At 43.6% G+C, this 18,344-nt stretch overlaps 1 protein-coding gene across 3 annotated transcripts in view; it reads left to right on the top strand.

The window, feature by feature from the left end:
• Positions 1 to 17,776, top strand: part of LOC137427752 (uncharacterized) — a 51,075-nt gene extending 33,299 nt beyond the window's left edge. Inside the window, exons 5-6 of one of the 3 annotated variants that reach the window (XM_068117463.2) lie at positions 3,290 to 3,421; positions 7,186 to 9,477. In XM_068117463.2, coding sequence (XP_067973564.2) covers positions 3,290 to 3,421; positions 7,186 to 7,313 — 260 coding nt within the window. In that variant the 3' untranslated portion in view covers positions 7,314 to 9,477. Of the gene's footprint in view, positions 1 to 3,289; positions 7,129 to 7,185; positions 9,478 to 17,218 lie in introns of those variants that run through there. The other 2 variants (XM_068117462.2, XM_068117461.2) reach the window with 2 other exon arrangements.
• Positions 17,777 to 18,344: the final 568 nt, after the last annotated feature.

The raw sequence follows: 18,344 nt of genomic DNA, 5'->3' as shown, positions 1-18,344 counted from the left end.
AAAGGAAGCGTATGCGATCGTCGAGTCTATTCGGCGATGGCGCCCGTACTTACTCGGGCGATGTTTCCAAATCATCACGGACCAGCAAAGTGTTGCGTTCATGTTCGACACATTACACGCCCAGCGCATTGAGAATGAGAAAATCACTCGCTGGCGTATAGAGCTTGCCGACTTCTGCTACACTATCAAATACCGCCCGGGGAAGGATAACCAGGCCGCCGACGCCTTATCGAGACCGGCTACGTGCGCGGGTATCGCCACTTTGGAGGGCCTACGCGTGCTGCATGCCACTGCGGGGCATCCGGGCGTAACGCGTTTCGCTCATTTTGTGCGGCGTGGCAATCTACCATACTCGATTGACGATATCCGCCGTATCTGTCGCGACTGCGCTATATGCGCGGAAATCAAACCGCGTTTCTATAACCCACCCATGGGGACTCTGGTTAGGGCTACGAGGCCGTGGGAACGCTTGGCGATGGATTTCAAGGGCCCATTGCCGGTGTTGAGTAACTCTCGCTATCTGCTCACTATCGTCGATGAGTACTCGCGATTCCCCTTCGCTTATACGTGCGTGGACATGACTGCTGCCACGGTAATGCGATGCTTACAGAACTTGTTCTCTATGTTCGGGTACCCGGCCTATGTGCATACCGACCGGGGTGCGGTCTTCTTGTCTCAGGAGGTGCGAGGCTATCTGCTCCAAAATAACATCGCTTCTAGTTACACCACGCCGTACAGACCCCAGGCGAATGGGCAGATCGAACGCTTCAACGGGATTATATGGAGGGCCGTCATGCTCAACCTCCGGACCCTCGGCCGGGGCCTCGATAAATGGGCTTGGTCGCTACCTGCGGCGTTGAACTCGATCAGGGCTCTACTGTGCACGGCCACCAACCAGACTCCCCACGAGCAACTTTTCCACCACCCCAGGAGCACGGGGTGTATACGGTCTTTACCCAGTTGGCTCGCTGAGCCCGGGCCGGCCTACCTCAAACGGGCGGTTCGCACGAGCAAGTACGACCCCTTAGTGGACAAAGTGCAGATACTCCAGGCTAATCCTGAGCATGCTCGTGTGATGACGGCTGATGGACGTGAGACCACTGTCTCCGTACGTCATCTTGCCCCATGTGGGATCGCCGACCCTTGTAGGGAATTGGACGAACCGATCGAACCAATCTATGAGACTATGGACTCTTCCGACGCTCCCGTCGCTGAAAGTCTGCCGACCCTCCCCTCGCCGCATATACCCGTGCCCGAAGGCTTGGCGGTACCCCCTTCGTCACCTGACTCCGGTAGCTCCTCCGACTCCGGTAGCTCCTCCGACGCCGGGGTCTCGGGGATACGTGATGCCGTACCCGGGGAATTTCGGACGCGTGCTGGCAGAGAAATTCGCCGCCCGGACCGGTACGGTTGGGTCGACTGATACCATGTTCCACACCCTGTTAATGCTGACGCTCGCTCGATTCTAGCCGCTCTGCAGTATAATTCTAACGGTGGGGAGAATGTGGTGAAATCGTATTCGTACTAATGCTGAACCCAGGTGATGATCGTCGCTCGCTGACACCGCTAGGGGCGCGGCTATAAGACCCGCTGCGGTCGGTGCTCGGGGGGACTTCTCCTGTGACATGTTACATCTAGTGGACTCGCTAACGGTACGCCTGCATAGAATATTAAGCTTGCTTGCATTGAATGTTATGGATGGATGCATGTGATGCCAAACCTTATTCCTATTGCATTTCCTGTATTACAGAATGATGTCATGGTCTTAATGGAATTAAACCACCAGATGGACTAAAGTTGTGGACCCAACTGGTTTTTCACAACAGGGTGTACTTACTTTTTCCACATGCAAAATTTGCATTTATGTTTATTTAAATTATACAATGGACTACAAAATGTAAATGTTTCATGATGTTTGTTATATTACATCACCTTTATCTGTCAATATTGTTGAAATGAAGATCAGATAGCTGTATGTTGAAATATGTTGAAAAAGTCAAAACTTTACACAAGGGTGTACTTACTTTTTCACGTGGCTGTATATCGCAATTAATATGTTAATATAGCAGTTAACATATTAATATAGCAATTAATATAGCAGTACAATTAATAAAGGCACCTGCTCCACTTAAAATGCACATCATCATTTAAAATGGTATACCATTTTGTTAACATTCAAGATGGAAACATACAAACAGTTCATATTAATTATAAAGCATTATTAATCATAAAACATGGCCCCTGCAAGATGTTTTCATTCCTCAATCCAGGACAAGGGTTGTTGTGACCATAAACCAGCTCTACAAGTCCCTCCACTCAAATGTTTTATCAGTCCATTTCTCATGGGAGAGCTGGCCTCTTTCACTTTGTTATCAACTGCACATGTTGACCGTCATGGCACAGAGAGGGATGTTTCAACACACTGCTTCCAGGCAGAATTATGTTTAGCACAGTATAGTTTCCACTGCATTATAACTAACCATATGATTATCCACTTCAAGTTCAGTAGTTAAATTTTTCCAATGGAACATTTTACCTTGTATGTGTTTGTGTAATCACGCAAGCATAAAATATACGAGTATAAAACAAATTGTGTGTTTATGTGTGGGTGCGTGTCTAAACGTGTCTAAAGTGTTAAATTTAACTTCCACAATACCCCTGCTATTATATGATATACGAAACAAAAACTTTTCAGCCTGGTGGAGATATGTGCCGTACTGAGTGCCGTTCTAGTTTTCTTTCATGTAATCTGTTGTGGAGTAGCGTTAATTGGCTATATGCATTCATTATGAAGACGATCAATTCGATTTTACCTCCACCACCGAAGGTGGATGGAGGTTATGTCTTCACCCCTGTGTGTCTGTCTGTCTGTGAACAAGATATCTCAAAAAGTTGTGGACGGATGTGGACGAAATTTGGCGGAGATGTAGTGTATGTGACTACAACGAAATGATTCGATTTTGGTGAAGATCTGGATTCGGATCCGGCTACTAGAATTTTTAAAGTGATTCTTCACCTTTGGGAGAAAGGGCCAAAAACGATACATTGCAGGATATCTCAAAAAGTTGTGGACAAATGATTTTGATTAAATGTGAATCTGTATTGTGATTTTCTGGTCTACTCTGGGATACAAAACGTAAACTGTTCACCTGGCGGAGGTTTTCTCTCTACTGAGTGCTGTTCTAGTTTTCCCTGTGAGAGAAATCTACTGAAATTGGACTGCAAAGAAGAGTAAAAAGATAGTTTTTTAAAACATTAATGTATATTTGTCTTTCTTTTCCCTTTTCAGAGACACCTGTGGAGCATCCTCTAAACTTGTGGTCATGTCCGGCTCGGTTGTTTTCACACATATTGAAAAGAAAAATGGACAAGAGAAGGAGAACCTCATTTGCTTTGAAGAAATGTGAAATTAATCACATTGGTGAGAATGTACAGGAAGATGCTGTTTTTGAAAAAGCCTTCGCAAGTTCTGCATCTACCTTAAAGATGCCTGAGACCATTCAAACTGACGAAAAGCTGTACAAGTGTTCTCTTTGTGGAAAATTATTTTCAAATTTGCTTTGTCTAAAGACTCACAAGCTCGACCACAATGGTGTGAAACGACACAAGTGTTCCGTTTGTAAAAAGGCCTTCACCACTTCTTCTTACCTAAAGCTACATAAGATGATGCACACTAGAAATAAGCCACACAAATGCTCTTTCTGCAATAGAGCATTTCAAACTTCAACTCTGCAAAGCACACACGAGATGGTTCACACAGGTGAAAAGATACACAGGTGTACCCTTTGTAGTAAAAGCTTCACGACTTTATTTGCATTAAGGACACATATAATTATTCACTTGATACAAAGGCCACACAAATGTTCTGTTTGTCAAAAATCTTTCACAAGTATGTGGAACGCTAAGGTACATGAGAGGGTGCACAGGAGAGAAAAGCCACACAAATGTTCTGTTTGTCAAAAATCATTTGCGTTCCCATCCCACCTCAAGAAACATGAGATGAATCACAGTGGGGAAAAGCCGCACAAATGTTCTGGTTGTGAAAAATCCTTCATATCCACATCTGAACTAAAGAGACATTATTTGATTCACAGTGGAGAAAAGCCATACAAATGTTCCATTTGTGAAAAGTCCTTCACAAGGATGTGGAACTTAAAGATCCATGAGAGGATACACAGTGGAGAAAAACCACACATATGTTGTATTTGTAAAAAATCCTTCCTATCGTTATCCGACCTCAAGAGACATGATGTTGTTCACAGCAGAGAAAAGCCACACAAATGTTCTGTTTGCAAAAAATCCTTTGCATTCCCATCCTACCTCAAGAAACACGAGATGATTCACAGGGGAGAAAAGCCGCACAAATGTTCCGTTTGTCAAAAATCCTTTTTATTCTCATCCAATTTAAACAGACATGATTTCATCCACAAGGGAGAAAAGCCGCACCGATGTTCTGTTTGCGAAAATTCCTTCATATCCACGTCCGAACTGAAGAGACACGATTTGACTCACAGCGGAGAAAAGCCGCACAAATGTTCCGTTTGTCAAAAATCCTTCAGCAGGATGTGGAACGTAAAGGTACATGAGAGGATTCACAGCGGAGAAAAGCCGCACAATTGTTCGACATGTAAAAAATCCTTCACAAGGATGTGGAGATTAAAGATGCACGAGAAGATTCACAGGGGAGAAAAGCCACACAAATGTTCTGTTTGCAAAAAATCCTTTATTGCCCCATCCGATCTAAAGAGACATGATTTGGTTCACAGGGGAGAAAAGCCGCACAAATGTTCTGTTTGTAAAAAGTCTTTTACAACTTCATCCTACCTCAAAAAGCATGTGCTGCGTCACAGTGGAGAAAGGAAGCACAAATAATATATTGGTGAAAAATCCTTTTATCCTCATCCAATCTAAACAGACATTATTTGATTCGCGATCGAGAAAAGTTCTACAAATGTTCCGCTTGCGAAAAATCAATCACAAGAATGTAGAAAGAAAAAGCTGCATGGGAGGATCCACGTCCGTGTGAAGCCAATCGAGCATACTCTTTGTGACGTAGCATGCAGGGACCCTTGTCTCAGAACTCGAGAACATTCAGAAAAAAGAAAAGTCAAACAAAGGTTCTGTTTTTCAAAAAATATTTGTGTATTCACTGAACCTGACGATATATAGTTTGATTCACTGAGGGTGAAAACACACATGTTCTGTTTATTGGGGTCTGAGGACTTTCAGTACAGTTCATCGGGATGGAAAGGTGCATACCTCTTGTCTTTTTCAGAAAGGCTTCACCATGTCATCTTACTGAAGGAAAAGTAAGCTGACAGATTGACAGTAGACACGAAAGGCTCATTGGAGTGCTGAAAAAGAGGTCAGCTTAACTGGAATGGGGAATGAGTCTAAATAATTGTCCAAAATACCGACAATATCTTACCTTGCTCTGTAAAGTCGTGTCCGACTTCTGGTGACATTCGTGATCAGATTTCCCCAAACGTCTCTATCTTGCACTGCTTCCTGAAATTCTGGCAGGCACAACTTAGTTGCAGCTTTTCCCCATCCAATTAGAACATGCCAGGTCTGCCTCTTCACCTGGTGGAGGTATGCTTCACATGGCTGTTCTTCCCTCAACCACACCCAGCATGGTTGATTTTTTTTTTTCAGACTTTCGTTTTCTGCACGCATTATGTGTCCAAAGTATGACGATTTCTGTTTTAGCATCAGCACTTCTAATGTAAATGGGGGTCTAATTTATTCAAGCACTGATTTGTTGGTTCTTGCAGTCCATGGAATGTACAACATTCGTCTCCAACAACACATTTCAAAACTCACAATCTTCTTCCTTTCTTTCTTTTTCACTGCCCATGACTCACATCCATACATTGCAACTGGAAACACCAGGGCATTCATCAGCATCCTCTTTGGATTATTTCGTCTACAGCCTGGTGTTGGCTTAACGGTTAAGGTGGCTGGCTTGAGGTCTTAGGGTCTGAGTTTGAGCCCCTGTCATGCCATTGAAATAACACCAGGTGAGTTGACTCAGCGTGGCATCCTTCCAAGGTTGGCAAAATGAGTACCAGCTGACTGGTAACAGGGGCACTGCATCTGCAATACAGCCTCACCCCCAGAGAATGATGCAGCCAAGTAGCCTCAGGCTGCATACAAACCACCATCTCCTCTACATTCTCCACTCACCTCAATCTTAGAACCCAGGAAATAGAAACTTTCCATTATTTCCACACGTCGATCTTCTCGGTTGACAAGATTTTAATCTTTTTTGGGGGTTTAAATAAAGACCAGCTTTTTCACGTTCCTTCTTCACCATCTGCAGCGGTTTTATCATGTCCTCTTTACTTTTTGCCAACACGGTGCTATTATCAGCATACCTTGGATTGTTCATATTGTATATCTTCCTCCAATCCTGACTCATGCCACTATGTCGCATCCAAGTTTGATATCCTCATTATGTAATCACCACACTGATTGAACAAGTAAGCAGAAAGAATGCACCCCTCTCTGGCTCCTTTTCCAATTCCAAACCATTCCTTATGTCCATACTACGCATTCCTGTAGCTTCTTGTTTAGTGTACAGGCACCTTTATCGGACATGTCCGGTGCTCCGACAACCCCATTTCTTTTAGCGTAATCCCACTGGTCGACACTAACGCTTTTTCGAGGGTGCCCTTTAGGGGCAACCATTTCAAGATTTTGGTTACTTGAAGTAAAATTTGGGTTGTCCTGAAAAAGTCAATTTTAAGAACTTTTATTTACAGTTTCAATTTCGCAAGTTAAAGGAAAGGGATGAATACCAATATACAGGAGTTAAAGTTATAGGTGTTGGCAGAAAATAGACATCTGATCAAGAGAACTCACCATTGCTTGAAAGGGCAGAATAATATATGTAAGTATGAGAGAGAAAGAGATAGACATGACATTCCTGCAGTGTGAGTGATGTTAGAGACGTAAAATAAACCTGTATATAGCATGTCAGTAACCACGTTTTACAAACTGTTCGCCTCAGTTTAAAATTTATTTTTACCTGTGAAATTATATGAAAAATTATTTATGTTGAATGCATTTGCCTTCTAACCAAAATAATAATGATAATAAAAACAGTACGAGACTTTTTAATGGAAACACTAGTTGGGTCAGACATACATTTGAACTAAAATCACAACAATTCTTGTCATTTAGCACAACCACTATTCTGCTCGGCAACCACAACTTGTTTTGGTTTTTCAAGCGACCACCTGAGTGTTGAGGCAAGGTACGTGTTCATTCAGGTCAAATGCAGGTTTCACTTGGTGAAGAGCTGTGTATAATAATGTACTTGAACGTCACACATACACACACACACACACACACACACACACACACACACACACACACACACACACACACACACACACACACGTGGGCACATCAAGACTTGGGAGGGTTCCGTTCCACCTTCTGAATCCTGCATATGGAGATAACAACCAACGATACACAAACACACACGAGTGGGTCTACGGAGACCGTGAGGAATGGGAGCGTCGTAGCTGTCTAGTTGGAGAGCAATTTCCACATGGAGCCAAAGGTCAGAGAAACGTGCACGGCCCGCAACAGCAGGCTATGTGGCCCCGAGCAAAGCGCCGAGGCTAACATATTGGTCGGGATGCTGAACGGTTCATGTAGCGGCACCCTGGGAAGGAAGAAAGTGAACACAAGTGGAAGCATCGTGGCGGACATGCCGCATGGTGCGAACGGCTGAGGGAGCTACTGGGAGGCCTTGAGTGGGTTTGCGGAGACTGTGAGGGATGGGAGCATCAAAGCTGTCGAGTAGGAGAGAAATCGCTGCATGGAGTCAAAGGTCAGAGAAACGTGCACGGCTCGTAACAGCAGGCTATATCACCCCGAGCGAAGCAGCGAGGTTAACATATCGGTTGGGACGCTGAACGGTCCATGTAGTAGCACCTGGAGTAGGAAGAAAGCGAGCATGAGTGGGAACGTCGGTGCGAAGACCCAAGGGAGCTACCGGCAGACCTCGAGTGGTGCAATGGAAGCACCGTTCGTGACGCTCAACGGAGCAGGTACACCATACAACAGGAGACAGAAGGGTAACATTATGAGGAATATTTATTAATCCCTAATGTCTACCTCAAGCACAATAATTTTAATTAAATATAACAATCACAGGAGGAAAAGGGAGGTCCTACGGATAGTTGAGGGCATACACCTGAGATACCTCCATGCATAGGCATAAGAAGAGAAGCTGAATCTCCACGGACCAGCACAGCGGGTTCAAGTGTATTTGTTGTGGGAAGACGAATACCTCAACATCCCTATTCCTCCTGGTATGTCGGTTTTAAAATGATATGCACCCCTCAAAACAGAGTATCAGAGTATGTCAGCTCAAGAGAACTTCTCGACACCTTATATATCTCTTGTTTTAAATCTGCCGTTTCATTTTCATCCTCATGTTGTTTTAACAGTAAACTTAACAGAAAAGTACCTTTCCCAAACACAATTAAATGAATATGCTTGTCCGTAACACTCTCCCCCTTCAAGGGTTTGAACAGAGAGAACTTTCTTACCCTTTACACAAAATACAAACAACCAAAAAAAATTTTCACCGCCAGGAGTGGCATTCAGAAATATCAAATAAAAAACAGATTACCCTCAGTAAAGCTTCCCAACAGACTACAGGAATGATCCTCTAGTTGCATCTTGACAGAGCTTCTGAAATGACATTGTCCTTGCCTTTAATTTCTTGACAGAGCTTCTGAAAAGACATTGTCCTTGCCTTTAATTTCTTGACAGAGCTTCTGAAATGACATTGTCCTTGCCTTTAATTTTACTATAATTCACCAAATGTCTGTCTGTCTGTCTGTCTGTTTGAAGGTACCGTAAAAACTGCTGAACCGATCGCAAAGATATTTTGGGTGGATAATCCTGGGATCTCCAGGAGTAAAATCGGCTATTTAGTTTTCCCAATTTCAGCTTTAGTCTCCAGCATTCTCAGGTTTGGACTCCCGCATAACATTCGCGTTCGCATAACGTTCATTGTTCTCATTGTGACGATGTTGCTTTCTCGGGTGCCACGCGATCGGTGCAGCCATTTGTGCGGCACCCGGGAAAGCAACATGTCTCCATCGATCGCTAACAGATCGCTGTCTCCATCGATCTTGCCAAGGCAGTAACAGCTATCGGCTCAAAATCCTTTTAACTGTTGATTTGGTACAGTTATACGTATCGGGAATTTGGTACACGTATCGGGAGTACATACGATATAGCGATTGTGAGCACGATTATCGATCACGATCACGATCATAGTGTATCGATCACGATTTGAAACACGATGGAATAATATTTACCGATATGAACAGTGATGTGGCTTTTATTGAAATTCTAAAGATACTGTTTAGATTTTGATGATTTGCGTGTGATATGATTCAACGGATGTTTATATGAATCATTTAAAATAAAAAAAACCCTTCAATTTCTGATATTTTGCCTTTTCATTTGGGCCTCCCAATTGAAGCCCCGCCCATAGGGCGGGTACCGTTGCGAGTTCGTCTAATTTACAAGTACAAATATTGTAAAAATTAAGCTCCATTACATCAGTCTCTGATTTTTGTTCACCGCTGCTTTCCTATTCCATCTCCAGGCACTGCATGACGTCATCGCCGGGCACCGAAGGGGCATGCTGAAAGGGAGTACTGTTTTCACTCCGGTTTCTTTTTCTTGTTACTTGGCATAAAACATTTTTTTATGACAAGTATGTTGATCACTCCGGTTTGTGTGTGAAATTATGGTGTTTGTTTGTGTTTGTCCGCTCACCTATACTTGCATACAGGGCACAATTTTAAATCGATCTTCACGAAACCTTACCAAACGGTAGAGTTCATGATCCGACAAAATCCTATAATTTTTTGAGGTCAAAAGGTCAACATAGGCCAAAGGTCAACCACTTTTCTCAGATTACTAAAATCCTCAATTTTCATCCGATTGACTTGAACTTTGCATAGGATTTTCATATCAGCGAACTGAATTCAACCACCAACTATTTTTTTAGATCAACATAGGCCAAAAGGTCAACAGAGGCCAAAGGTCAACCACCTTTTTCAAATCTCTAAAATCCTCAATTTTCATCTGATTGACTTGAAATCTGAATAGGATTTGCATATCAGCTTACTGAAACCAACCACCAACTACTTTTGAGGTCAACATAGGCCAAAAGGTCAACATAGGCCAAATTTCTACAATTGACAATTTTCATCCGATTAACTTAATTTGAAGAACATTTTCATATCAGGTCACATAATTGAACCACCAATTATTTTGAGGTCAAAAGGATGCTCTACTGAGTGCCATTCTCCTTTGTTCTGTTTTGCCAAGTGACGCTCTATGAGTGATTTTTAATTTGTTTGTTTGTCCGGGCGATATCTCAACCATCTTTTGAGCTAGGAAGCTGAAATTTTGACAATATTTGAAAGCACCTGCTTTGGCAAAAACGATATTTTTGGTTTTTTGATTAATCAATTAATTGATTAGTTACTTAACTATTATCAATGAATTAATACTTATTTATTTCCTTTCTCATCTGGGCAATATCTCAGGCACCTTTTGAGCTAGGAAGCTGATATTTGGACACCACAATGGCCAAGTGATTTTTTGGGGGGGGATTATTTTTGCTATAAAAACTTTTTGCGATAAACTGATTATTTTATTTTTGATTAATTATTTGATGAATTTTGAAAAAGTTACAGCTTCGGATGAAACACTGGTGGTTGAGGTTGAGGTAATTAGCCAATTGATTAAGGAATTATTTTACGATTAATATTTATTGATTTTAATTACACAATTAATCAATCAATTATTGTACACCTCCCTCCCAATATCGAAGGCGCCTCAGCAATGTCGCGCATTGGAGGATGTTATTTATTTATTTGGCATGGAGACGGTGTACTTTGAATGTATCTGTACTTGTTATTCTACATTTTCTGAAGGAAAGTTAAAAAATTGTGATCTGTGAAAACTACAACTGAAAAATTAGTTGAACTAATTAATAAGCATTCGCAATGTTTGAGGTCACATTTTTCTTTGAGGTATCGCTTCTGGGAACCAAGCGGAAGCATATGTATTAGTCAGCATGTATTGATTACCTTTCTTTGTCTTGGGTAAGGGATCTACACAATCAATGATAGATCACCTGACTGAAGAATTAATCAAAAGCCAGAATGGGTGTTAATGGCACTGAAGGAATTTTTTGATTGTGTCTCCCTCCCATCTGGCATGAGTGACAGGATTTACAAAACTCCACCAAATCACATTGTAAACCTGACCAGAAGGAACGTGGCAAAATGTTGTCACTTTTTGTTCACCCTGAATAGTATGTGGAACGAAGTATGAGGTAAACTGCTAATGGTGTTGCATGTGACAAACTCAATATCTCATCACGGTGCGGTAGCGGAGCCACAATTTGAAAAAGTACCTTCCATACAACATCCGCTGGTACATCAAGTTGTCTCCATTTCTTCATTTAGCACCATCTTTCTTAAAGTAACAAGCCTGGACTTTGGTAACATCCTCCTTCGTGAGGACTCAATTAGCTAGAGCTCTGAGCTCAGCATCTTTCATTTGCTCTTCTATAAATCTCTCATGTAAGACCAGATTGTTTGAATGCCTGCCCAGACTTCTCTGATTAGCTACCAGATTTGTCTTTTGGTCCAACAAGATGACAACCGCTCGTTTCACAATCCTCTAAACTCTAATGTGTACATGGGTTCTGAGTCCAAATCCTTTTTCATTCTACTCTCTTCAGAGAGCTTCCCTCGAGCTGGAGCAATTCACTACACATGATAGAACAATATCAGGAATCCCTGCTCTAGCTCCTCTGTGGGTTAACCGAGACTCTAACACCTACTAAGTCATTTCTCCTTATACGAGAGGAGTAGACGATAAGCTTACAGTAACAAGTCCTGACACCAACTTCCAGGGAAATAAGACTTAAATCCATGAAACGGCCCGATGTTGATTCTGCCTTGAAGATGCTTCAAACCACCAGGTGATGTATGATCAGTTTCCAATTGCACCTTCACAGTTCTTGCTCCAGTCTTGATGCCGTCAGCATCTAACGCATTCACAACCAGGCCTCGCAAACTTAGAAAAGCGACTCAACCATTGATATTTTCACGATCTCACAGTACATTTGAATCGTAATACTGACCACACCTTTTCAGATAATGCCACTGCTGAAAGATGATTCAGAGGTTGTGTATACTTCCTCTCCTCCAAACACTCCTAAAATTGGAGCACACTAGGGTATTTAGTGAAAAAATTTGGAATATCTTACCACAGAAGTGCAACCATGTTGATGTCACTCTTTCCCTCAATTGAAAGATTTTTTTTCAGGTCTGTGACAAATGTTAAGGCAGCGGGAATGGAAAGCTTCTCTGGAAGATTGGAAAGGCCAGATTTTCTTAAGGCCTGGTTCGCCCTTAGGGCCTGATTTTTTTTTTTTAATGCTGTGAACAAACTTTGAAACATCACAGGTGTGATGAAGGTTGTGGTCAAGTTTCATCGGAATTGTATGTGTAGTTTCCGAGAAGAAAGCAAATACCTATTTTGGGGGGCAACCACCCCCTCCCTCATAAACTCCCTTTAGACCCTGATTTTCTAATGCCGTGAGCAAACGTTGATACATCACGGGTGGTGGAAGTTGTGGCTAAGTTCCATCGAAATCGTGTGTATACTTTCAGAGAAGAAAGCACATACCTATTTTAGCCTCCGGTAGATCCCCTTAGATCCCCAGCTTCTAATGCCATGACCAAACTTGAGTTGCAACATAACAAATATCATTTGTGCCAAGTTTGGTCACAATCCCATTAGCAGTTTCAAAGAAGAAGTTGCAAGTGTTGACGGACTGACGACACGCCATCGCATAAGCTCCCCGGAACTACGTTCCAGGTGAGCAAAAAACAGAAGAAATTGATCCATCTTTCCCTAGGCACTACACACAATTGCTCACAATACCCAGGAAAGAAATGTTTTACTGATACAATTGCCTGACTTCTCCATAACCAAAGAGCAGAACATACTGTGAGCAAGAAAAAATATCGCAGCAGATGAGACGGATACGGTGTACCGAAGTTATGGTGGCTGGCGAGCAACATACGGTAGGTAGGGTAGGACGACACTGCAGCTGAACAGAAACGCTCCCACAGCTGAACATAAATAACAATTTTCAAATGCTAGATATTGATTGAGGTTTTGAATGGTGTTTTTTTATGTATGTATTTACGGTTTTTCACGTAAATTTTCATTTATGGACGCTCCTACGGTCTGGGAAATTTTCCCAATTCTGCATGTGGAGGAGACTTCCCTATTACCAAGGGCTCACTAGTGGAGGCGGGGGGGGGGGGGGGGGAGTGGTGGGAGGGTTGTGGTCACTTAGCGCTGGTGAAGCTACAACTTCAGGTGCTGCTGTACCTGTTTTACCGAAGGTCTTGCATGCTACTCCAGCCATGGCTGGACCACAACCAGCGTCTATGGTGCTCTTAAGGGTTTCAAGTCCTGTGGGCTCTGGTGTTTCGATTGAGGGTGATGGAGAGGAGGGATAGAAAGGTGATAAGGACAATATGGAGAGAAGTGAAGTCAGGCACGGGGGTCCATTACTAAGAGTGATGCTGTCAGAGAGGGAGGTGGTAAAGATGGTGCTTTTGGGCCGGTGGTAAGTGTCATAGATTTATGAAAGAGAGTGTAATCTCAAAGGATGTTGAGGGGAGTGTGGATTGGGGTAGTACAGAGGACATGGGTGCTCTATGCGAGGGGAATATGGAGGCAGACTTTGAGTTGGACAGAAGGTCCAAAGAGGGTGTTGTCATTCAAAAGGCAAAGCAGAGGATAAAGAGGCGGGGGAAGGGATGGGAAAAACAATGGACAAAGAAGAAGTTGAGAGACATGGGACGCTCACCCTTGAGTGGTGCTTCGGATGATGCACACTAAGGTGTTGTCAGTTAATGTCCGGAGCATTCTTAGTCTGGACAGGAGGGATACGATTTTCAAGGAAATCAACGCATCTGGTTTCGATGTAGCCTTTCTGCAGGAGTGCTTTTTACCTGCTCGGATGAGTTATCTATCTCTAACTAAAGCATGGTTGAGACTTTCCCATTCTTCCAGGAGTAATGAAAATAGGAATGTCGGTGTTGGTATTCTTTTTTCTAATAAGCTGCCATGGATTATTAAACAAACCCTGGACCTGTTACCAGGTAGAACATGTGTGGGTCAATGTTGACCTGTTTGCTCTAAAGCTTCGTCTTATAAGTCTCTCTTCCTGAGAAGTTGAGGGAGCGGGTGGAATGTTTAAAAACAATTCGACCATGGCAATGTACTGTATGTTCTCTCATCCTGGGTGGTGATTTTAATCTGTCATTGGAGGTTCCGGAGAGGGGTCCTTCTGATTCCTTTGTGGTGGAGATGTTGAGCTCTTTTTAACTAAGGGACTTTTCGCATATTGCATCTGATTAGCTATGGCCATACATGGATAGGTCATGGGAATTCTGTGCGGTCACGACTGGACTATCTTTTCATTTCTAAACAATTTGAAGTGGTTTTTCTTCGGGTTTGGAATTAATTTTCTGACCGTTGTAATATTATAGTGGAACTCTCGTTACCTGTCAGTGTTACTGTTTATGGACTTCAATAATTCTCGAATTTGACGACATTTCCGATTGTTGGCAGGACTTTAAGAGCAGGCTGAAAAGTTTGTTGTTTGGCTTGGGGAGGACCAAAATGGGAAGGGAAAGAGCGGTTTGTCCGAATGTCCCAGAGGCTTCAACGATTGTATGCCCTCCAGTTGGATGGATTTGACGTGTGGCAGGACATTTTATTAGGTGAGTAGTATTGCCGCCTATTTTCGGAAACAGGAGGACCGCATTGTTTTTAGAAGCCCTTTAGCTCCGGCAGGAAACCATGAACAGTGTTCCACTCACTTTTACCATAAGTTGATAAAACGCCGTGTGCAGCCATCATGCATGCGTGACAACCCGGGCTGCTTTCAGACTAACCCTTTGGTGGTTGATGGGATAATTTGGGGTTTTTTCTCATCCTTGTATAGGAAGCAGCATGTGTCTGTGAAGGGGATTTCATTCAATCCCCATCCTGACAGGGGCAGTAATGTTCCAGGCTGAAGACACTGTGACCCATTTCCTGGTGGCTGGTTGGCAGACTTTGAAAAACTTTTGACACAAATATCCCATGATTGGCCTTGGCGAGACATTCTTGCCGAATGAGACTTGTCCTGCCCTGTCAACTTTGCACAATTTCTCTTTGAGGCGGCAGTCGGTGTCCTTGGGAAGGGATTTGATCACAGGATTTTGTTTTGAGTTATTTGAGCTTTGAGGGAAGTATATCAAGCCGACACGGGTTGTGGCTCGCTGAGATGTTGGGGCCGGCTGTGTGAGAAACATGATGTCTCTGTGATGTGGTGTTACTAGCCTACATGTCACGCCAGCGTCTTCCATGCATGTATTATTATCGATAATAAACCTCTTGTACACTGTCCGAGTTTAACAGGTGCTTATTAAACCGACGACATCTGTAGTGGACAGGGGAATATCTACTGTCACATTGTACTGCTCATGTGAATGGAGGGAAGGAAACCTGTATATTTACACCTGAGGAGTTAGAACGGGTTGTTAAGGCCTTAAGAAAAGGCAAAGCACCAGGGAAAGATGGCATTCCAAACTAATTAGATCAGGTGTTTCTTCCAGAAATCAAGGGCCCCCTTTTGAAAGTTTGTAATGCTATTTGGAGCTCTGGCAGGGTTCCACCGTCGTGTCTGAGTCGTTGTTGGTGATGCTTCCAAAGGAGGCGGAATTAAAGGATATAAAAAATTGGAGACCGATATATCTTTTGAATTGGGATTACAAGATCGTGGCGACTGTTATTAAATCTTGTGCAGGAGGAAGCTAACGGTGTTTTGCATGAGTATCAAGGGCAGGGGAGCTTGATTTGCGTTGGAGATGTCCTGTCTTTGGCAAAAAGCAGAAAAGCAGATCTAGCACTCCTGAGTTTGGATTTGGAGAAGGCTTTTGAAAGCATTTCACAGGAGTATTTATGGGAGGTGTTGCGGGCACTGTCATTTGTTCCGGCTTTAATTGGAGCTCTTGTGAAGCTTTACGAAAATGCTGTGTCCAGGGTTGTATTGAATAATAGGTTGCGGGCTCGGGTTAACATCGAAAGATTGGTGAGACAAGGTTGTCAGAAGGGCAAGGGGGACAAGGGACAACGACTCCTCTGATCTACGCACTCGAAGATAGAGTGGCAGGTTTTAGGATCCCGGGACTGGTGGGTCATAGTATGTCGTCCTAGGCATACATGGATGATCTGGCTATTTTTGCTAAATCGTTGTGGGGTGCAGTTCAGTACTGCAAGGTGTTCTCCAAAGTGTCAGGCCTTCACATTAATTATGACAAAAGTAGTATTTTGCTTTTGGGAAAGGGCTTTAATGTGCCAAGGGTACATCTGACATTTGAGGGTTGTGATAACCAGGTGATGGTTTTAGGAGTATTCTTAAGTGAAGCCACGAGTACTGTAAATAATTGGCGTAAAAAGTTGTCTCATGTTAAAAGTTGTTTGGGTGAATGGAAGTAGCGGAAGCTTTCATGTTGAGAGAAATCCCATATTGTGAACGGGCAGATTTTTCTTTTATTGAGGACTCTAGCGGAGGTGTTACCTCCTCCACCTTTGGCCGTTTGCAGATTGAAGGGCTTGATTTGTAGATTATTTTGTGCAAAGTGGATTTTTTAAAACTCAAATGGTAACAGCTGTGTAAATGTGAAGTGATGGGAGCCAAGGATTGTCCTGATCTTCCCTTGTTGCTTCATGTAGCCTTGCTCGCACATCATCTGAAGCTGATGGGGGATGGGTCACAGGAGTTGGGTTTGTTGGTTCAGTTTAACATAGGCCCACTTTGCGTGGTTGAGACTTGTTTGAGTTTAGGCAGACATGGCCCTATAATTGATTTCCTCATTACCCTTATGGCCTGTTGAAGCTCCTCGTTATGCGAACCGACTTTGTCCATATATGGGATGTAAGGTTCCAGAATCTGTTACTCACTACATGTGGTCGTGCATGTTTGCTCAGGGGGCATGGGGTATTATACACGCAAGGTGGCTTGTTCTCATGAAATTGAGTATTCCCCTGACATGTGATATTGTCACATTTGGGATGTGTGGGTCAGTTCCTTTTTCCCAGAAGGTGGTTTTTTCAACGTTCCTGAATGTGACAAAATGGCCCTGTGGAAGTGCAGATGTCTGGTGGTTTTTGGAAAGGACAAGTGGGAACCCGCTCTCTTCATTGCTATTTTCCGGAGTGAAATTGCCATGTGCTTCAAACTTCTGGCAAGAACTTCATCCAAGGAGAAGGCCTTGTGGAGGGCATTGTTTCCGAACTGAGTGCCGGTATAAATTCAGGTTGTGGAGACAAGCGAATACTCATTTTTTTGTGCTTTACTTGATGTAAATGATGGTTTAATTTCTGTTTGTTGTAGTTTTATTTCTGCCAATGTTGATTGTGGGAGTTTTCGCAGTGTACTTTTCTTGTCATTTGTTTCCTTTTTCTGGGATATATTGCTATATGATTGATATAAGATTCTTTTTTTTTCGTTTTTTTGAATTGTGATAAATTAATCTGGAAACTTGTGGTCTATTGGCCTGAGAAATTCTGTTGTGAATCGGGTCTGTTGTTGTTTATTTGCTTAAATTTATAGAGTACATATAGTTTTACTTTATAGTTGGAATTGCATCCTGTTTTGTTAAAAAAAAAATACACACACACACACACACTCGAGGGGAGGGGAGGGGAATGGGGGGGAGGGGAGGGGAAGGGGGGAGGGGCGGGGAGGGGGGAAGGGGGGGAGGGGGGAGGGATGGGAGGGGGGAGGGGAAGGGAAGAGGGATGGGAGGGAGGGGGGAGGGAAGAGGGGGGAGGGTGAGGGGTGGGAGGGGGGAGGGGGAGTGGAAGGGGGTGGGGGGAGGGGGAGGGGAGAAGGGTGGGGGAAAGGAAGGGGAGGGGGTAGGGTGGAGGGGGAACGGGGGGGGAGGGGAGAAGAGGGGGGGAGGGGAGAAGGGTGGGTAAGGGGGAGGGGGAAAGGGAGGGGGAGGGGGGAAAGGGAGGGGGAAAAGGGAGGGGGAAAAGGGAGGGGGAGGGGGAAAAGGGAGGGGGAGGGGGAAAATGGAGGGGGAGGGGTAGGGTGGAGGGGGAAGGGAAGGGGGGACGGAGGGGGATGGCCAGTCAACAATGACGTTGCAGTTCTCATGGTCGGAGAGCAGCACAACAATCGGACATAGTCCTGCATATTCACAACA

This window comes from Myxine glutinosa, chromosome 5 (assembly GCF_964187855.1).
Source record: "Myxine glutinosa chromosome 5, kmMyxGlut1.1, whole genome shotgun sequence".
In the NCBI taxonomy this organism is placed as follows: Eukaryota; Metazoa; Chordata; class Myxini; order Myxiniformes; family Myxinidae; genus Myxine; species Myxine glutinosa.
Note: the sequence above shows the minus strand (reverse complement) of the source record. Positions and strands in the feature narration are given on the sequence as shown.